The sequence below is a fragment of the Phycodurus eques genome, chromosome 6, assembly GCF_024500275.1.
Source record: "Phycodurus eques isolate BA_2022a chromosome 6, UOR_Pequ_1.1, whole genome shotgun sequence".
In the NCBI taxonomy this organism is placed as follows: Eukaryota; Metazoa; Chordata; class Actinopteri; order Syngnathiformes; family Syngnathidae; genus Phycodurus; species Phycodurus eques.
This window is the reverse complement of record NC_084530.1, coordinates 23,837,395-23,843,861: the sequence shown is the minus strand read 5'-3', so window position 1 is coordinate 23,843,861 and position 6,467 is coordinate 23,837,395. Positions and strand designations below refer to the sequence as shown.

At 42.5% G+C, this 6,467-nt stretch overlaps 1 protein-coding gene across 1 annotated transcript; it reads left to right on the top strand.

Moving 5' to 3' along the window:
* The first annotated feature begins 1,209 nt into the window (after positions 1 to 1,209).
* foxe1 (forkhead box E1) lies at positions 1,210 to 4,527 on the top strand. Its single transcript, XM_061679923.1, has 2 exons — positions 1,210 to 1,356; positions 2,229 to 4,527. The coding sequence occupies exon 2, from the start codon at positions 2,252 to 2,254 to the stop codon at positions 3,314 to 3,316; it is 1,065 nt and encodes a 354-aa protein (XP_061535907.1). The 5' UTR covers positions 1,210 to 1,356; positions 2,229 to 2,251; the 3' UTR covers positions 3,317 to 4,527.
* Positions 4,528 to 6,467: the final 1,940 nt, after the last annotated feature.

Genomic DNA, 6,467 nt, shown 5'->3' with positions numbered 1-6,467 from the left:
TGAATCGTCTTAATGAGCAGACTGACTATAATTTTTGTCATAAACTGAATATGATTCAGCTACTGGTTTGGTCAGTAACATGTCAGAAAAGAGAAAAAACATTGATAGTGGTTTTCCAAAGTAATACCAGATGTTTGCAAATGTATTATTTTGATGAAACACAAAATATAATCAGTCTGCTTTCGTGAAGGACTACAGAAATCAGAGAATGTTTGCTGTTGAGAGGCTGAAAGCAGAGGATTTGGACAATTCTAAGTTAAACAATGGCTCGAAAACAATTGATCGATTATCAAAAAAGTTGTCGATTAATTTGATGATCTGTTAGTTGTTGATTAATCGTGACGCCTTTTTTCTAACTCATACCCCTTACTGTATTCAAGGAATTTGCCCCTAAAATCGTTCCTTCAAACAAAAATGGCCCCCTTCTTCTTCATTTTTGGACATGGATTTTGAGACATTTTTGTGTGTCCATTATAAAAACTATGTCCAACCAATTCTGTTCTGATCTGTCGGGGACAAACCTTTTTTCTTTTTTTTTTTCACTTTTAATTTTGAGTTTAGGGGGGGTCGTGAAGGGGAACCATAAAATTACAGTCTTCTGGCCAAGTTCCGACTCTTGTAAACATATAAATGTATTCTTGCTAAGTAAGGCACTCAAATGTTTGCCAATGGCAGAAGTCCAGCTAATTACGTGTCGATTAGTCAAACTGGTGTCGGGCGCTAATTATTATTTTTTTGTTACTTTCCAAGCAGCGCTACTGAGTTGGTTTTAGGGGCGGGTGGTCAGGCTAAGGGGGCCCTAAAAATAAATATATTATCACCAGGATATGCTAACTTGAAAAACATTGGTGAGTTTCTGGGCACGGTGTAACCAACAGGAAAACCAAAGAGTTTTTTTTATGAGTGAAGCTTATTCAACTTTCCTGGGGAAAAGTTGACTACTGACTACTGAGTGAGTTTCAGAGAAAGTTACGTGTTAAATACACAACGTGCCTTTGTTTTAAATGGCGCAAAAAACAAAAACAAAAAAAGTTCTTTGCCCATGTATAAAAGCCCACCAGCGTGCTGGGGGACTAGTAAAGAGGCATGCGAGGAGCGTGTGATCCTCACACAGGGGGGTGTGGCCCCCCCCCCCCCTCAGGTGCTCAAGGTGGAGGTAATCCTTCCCAGGTAGCGCGCTGACTCACTCTCAAACACGCCTCAGATGCCGCGCATGGAGGACGCACCGCTCGCCACTTCCACCTGACCTCAGAAGACGCGGTTGGGAACGAGCTGCGAGGCGCCAGGGTCCCGCCGCCGGGAAAGCCCAACTCGTTTGACCGCCTTGGGAAGAAGCGCTGGATTTGGACGCAGACCGTGAGTTGCGGTCAACAGACGACGTTTTGTTTTGTGAGACTGGGAATATCATCAAGATTGGAACCGGCACCTACCGCAGGTTCACCTCGTGATTTTTTTCCCATTTGCTGAACTTCTCAGAGTTTACGACAAGGGGAGTTTTAGCAACAAATTAAGCCGTAATTGCTAGGCGTTAAAAAATATATATATAAATTCTTGATTTTTCTCAAGCTGCTGCTTCTCCTGAGTCTCAGTGGTCTAAATTGATATATTAAATATAATATAATATATATTAAATTGGTATATTAAATATATTGATTGCAGCGACACAAGGGGCTACAAGCGTTAAGTGTAATTTCCAAGATTTCTTTCTGTGCAAAATTGCTATTATTATACACCCATACCCACTATAGTTCGTATACTGTATGTCAGAAATATTTCAGAATCAGAATCAGAATCAGAATCATCTTTATTTGCCAAGTATTTCCAAAACACACAAGGAATTTGTCTCCGGTAGTTGGAGCCGCTCTTTTACCTCAATTTAACACAAACAAAGCATACATATCATCTCCAGTTTACAAAAAGGGTTTAAAGCAACAATGTGTTACAATTTAACCGTAAATCAAAAGCTACAAAGCATGCTGATGATTGTCCGTTTACTTACTGTTATTGTTAGCTAAACACTATTATTATCTTTGTAATCATTTGAAGAAGAAAAAAATATGTCAGGCTCTAAATTATGTTTGTAAATTAACCTTAAAGACAAATGATGTAAAAAATTGTCTGTTAGTTATTTGGCAGTAATTTAACGGAACAATGTTATAATTTGAACCCCCCACTCCAAAAAAAAATAAAAATGACAGCCTGACAACTTATGATTCGTTCGTTTGAAGGTCTTCCCGAGGAGCCACAGACAATGCCGGTGGTCAAAGTGGAGAAAGACTCTCCGCCTGACACGTACTCAGCGGCCCCCGACCCACCGGAAGAGCAGCCCCGAGGTCGGCGCAGGAAAAGACCCCTGCAGCGAGGCAAGCCGCCCTACAGCTACATCGCCCTCATCTCCATGGCCATCGCCAACTCCCCTGACCGCAAGCTGACGCTGGGGGGCATCTATAAGTTCATCACGGAGCGCTTCCCCTTCTACCAGGACAACTCGAAGAAGTGGCAGAACTCGATCCGCCACAATTTGACGCTCAACGACTGCTTCATCAAGATCCCCCGGGAGCCGGGGCGCCCGGGGAAGGGCAACTACTGGGCCTTGGACCCCAACGCCGAGGACATGTTCGAGAGCGGCAGTTTTCTGCGGCGCAGGAAGCGCTTCAAGCGGTGCGACCTCAGCACCTACGCCTCGTATGTGCACGACAACCCGATTTTCACGCCGGTCCAGATTGCGAGGCCGGCAGCATACTCCAACGCGGTGTACCCCAACATGACCGTCAGTCCGTCCTACGGGCAGCAGTTGCCCTCGGCCTACTACCCGTCCCCGTCGCCCCCCGGATTCGGCCCGGCTCAGACTCACATGTTCAGCATCAACAACCTGATCGGACCTCCGGCCGGCATGCTGGGAGCTCAGGGGCCAGACGGAATGCCGCAGTCCGCTCGCAGCTTCACCCCCGAGGGGATCCACAACGGGCCCGGCCCCTGTAGTCTGGCACCGCCGGTTTTCCAGAGCCAGACGTGCGGAGGGGCCGCCCCGCCCCGCTCCACCACTTCCGCGCACCCGGGGTTCGCCTATTCCGGACAGAGCGGCCACCCGCACCACCACCACGCCACCCCACACGGCCCCTACGGACAAGGCCACAGCCAACTGTACGCCGCATCCGGTCGCGTGGCCTCCTCGGGCGAGACGGCGGACCACTACGGCAGGGTCTCGCCAGTGCAGCTGGGGTCTTTCTCTCAGTACAACAGCGCCAATGCAGGGGGTTACCTGCGACACCAGCCCTACACTGGGAACATGGACAGATTTGTGTCTGCTATCTGACAGCTGAGAGCGTAAAACACACTGAAAAGCTACTACTTCCCATGACTTTTACCACTAAACTGCCCTCGTCTTTATACTTCAAGATATTCGACTCGGACATTGTAATTCTAGGATGTCCACGCTTTTGATTCCAGGAGCCATATACAGAACAATCTAATCTTCATTTTTAATTTATTTGACATGCTAAAACCCCTCCATCAGTGTGTGTAATGATATGCTCAGGAAATCAAATCTCTACATTTACAACAAAAACAAGCGCAATATGTACTAAAGAAAGTAGAAAGTAGCGCAAACAATCACGATTCACACTATTTGCTGCTGTAACTAAATTAATAGAATTGTTTTTATTATTTTAGTTGTAAATAGTTACTTTGCTCTATTTTAAAAAAAAAACAAAAAAACTAGAAAAGCTTTATATAAAACCAATGTGAGAACTATGTCTCTTCTCCTGCCTTGCCATCCAGCACTGAAAGTGAGTACAATTAAGGCAAACGACACAAGGCCATATCAATGGGTAATTATGGTATATGCAACGGGCCGTGAAAAACTGTCAACTTGCCACAAATGGCCCGCGCGCCGTAGTTTGGACACCACTGTCATAATTTACAATTGTAACAAATGTTTCCTGGTCGGACGCCCTTCCTGACATCAACCGCAGTTTTAGCGGTGGGCCGAGCCTTTGGTCCTCCAAGACCTAATTTGTGTACCCCTATACACTCGGGGTACAGGGTTCAGTTATATGGCGCTGACAAACCACCACTCACAGACTAGTTTATATAAAACATTAGCTAGAAATTCCTACCACCCCCTCCACCCCAACGTCAAACCCAGCGCACCCAAACATTCTGTAAGATATTTCTTATGCATTCCAGAGGACCATAAAAAAAAAGATATATAATAATAATAATAATAATATTAAAAACCCGTGATTCACCGCCTTAACCTGACAACCCATTTTTCATGTGGGTCATTGTGAGCTCCGCAAAGAAAATGTCCTCTTCGCGGCATATAAGTGTAAATAACACCTTGTGAGCATCTTTATGGACACGTTTTGATTCTCTTTAATACCGGTAAAAAAAATTGTAAGTTATTGGGCTTGATGGTCAAAGGCTTTGCAATAAGTGGCTTGGTTTGAAGAACGTAGCATGTGTGGTGTTGCCGAAAAAAAAAAGAAATGTACAAAAATTGCAAATTTTGTAAATTGTATAACATTTTTTAAATAATCAAACATTTAAATTAAACTGGATCTTTCCAAAATGGCCTCAAACGATGCATTTCTCTCACCTTCAATGATTTCTCTGCCGTTTCGGCCCAGCTGCTTGTGAAGTAGCGTCTGGAGCCATGCAGGATTTTTCACCCACCTCAACAGATAATCTGCTCAGGCGACGCAATGATTTGTAACACGATAGTTCAGCCCAGTAAGGTTTGAGCAGCAACTGTGGCAGTAGTTGTGTCTCAACCCAGACAAGATGAGACCTGAAAGCAAGCACTTCGTTAGCATCAGACACTTGATTACGTGCGTAGGAAAGAAGCCTTAATAAAAGACGGGGCTGAATCGCTTTTTGTTTTTTCCCCTCCAAGAGGGGAGTACCGTGGAATCTTATAATTTAAACATGGTGGGGCCGACAAATGCACTGAATATTTACAGTATACAGGGGCCTGCAGAGACCTTTGGAGGGGCAGGTGATCAAAGTTAAAGGGGGCGGGGGGGCACGTGGAACAGGAGTTAAAAACGCCTTAGCATACATACCATTGCAGGCGATGCAGGAAAACAGAATAAGAAAAGACACTTGCCTTAAGGACACCAGCAATTGCAGTTTCTAGCAAAGGTGCACACCATTGGCTTAGTTGTTTATCGGAATGATAACAAACCCACCAATTAGTGTTTTGTGCGCAAATTACACCTATTTTTTTGTGGTCATACATTAGCATTTTGTGTGCATGTCACAACTATATTGTGGCAAAAAAAAAATACAAAATCCATGCCATGCCTGGAGATCTGTGTACATGTTAGTGGATTTATTCTCTACAAGTAGAATTGAGAAATGGATTTAAGAAGGTAGTTAATTGCTTCTCTGCCCTCAATTACTTTGTAATTTCATACATTTAGTTTTTTACAGTGTAAAGTTAGACATTAATTAAGCACCTTCTGCAGGTCAGTAAATATCTCAACAATACAGTCATCACACTCCTGATCTCGAATGACTTTACCAAAGCATTAACATAAAAGGAAAATACATTCATGAAAATTGCACTTTTACAGAGTTAAAATACAATTCAATTAAATCACTACTGGCCAGATAATAATAAGAAGAAAAGTGATCGACATTCTTGCCTATTTTCTGCCATGTTTGGAATCAAACACGAACAGAGTCATTCTCAAACGAGTGCCCGGTCTGCCCAAATTGAAATCCTACGGTCCACCAAAACCTTAAATTAAAAACTCTAATCAACATATGAGGCTAGGATCAATAATTTTCCTAACAATGTTCCATGAATATGTGCCAAGCAGTGAGTGGCTTTATTTTTATTACATTCAAATAGCTAACAAGCAAGATACTATACTGTAGGTAATAATATCAATCTTTTACCAGGGCTCCCATTTGACTTTTATGACGCATAGTGTGTAAAAAAAAAAAAAATGCTAACTTTTGATTTGTAAGGTCTTGACTGGAGTAGAGTGGACCACAGAGTCACACAGATATCTCCTTGCCGTTGGACTTTTCACACTCACAAGAATTACCGTAATTTCTCATGTATAACAATAATATGCACCCCCAGTTGACCTCAAAATTCTGGAAAACCATTCTACCTATGTATAATGCATTTTTACAATGCATGATTTTGCTTCCACACATATGATCAAAACATAAAGTATGATCTGTATTTTATGTTTTTTCAAAGAATTATTCTTAAGTTAAGCACTTTGTTTGAACACTTTTTTTTTATTTATTTACTTGCTCTTATTTTGAAATTCACAGCCCTACTTTTATTTAGTAAATGAGAAAACACACAGTTGCGCTCATATCAGAATCAGAATCATCTTTATTTGCCAATATGTTTGATTAGCCAGGCAGAATTTGTAAGATGGCTACAATTCTTTAAAGAAAACCTGAGGAACCAGGGGAAACACATTTAATTTTATATTAAT

Bases quoted from the DNA above. Each gene is read 5' to 3' on its own strand.
- foxe1 (XM_061679923.1), top strand. From the start codon at position 2,252: ATGCCGGTGGTCAAAGTGGAGAAAGACTCTCCGCCTGACACGTACTCA.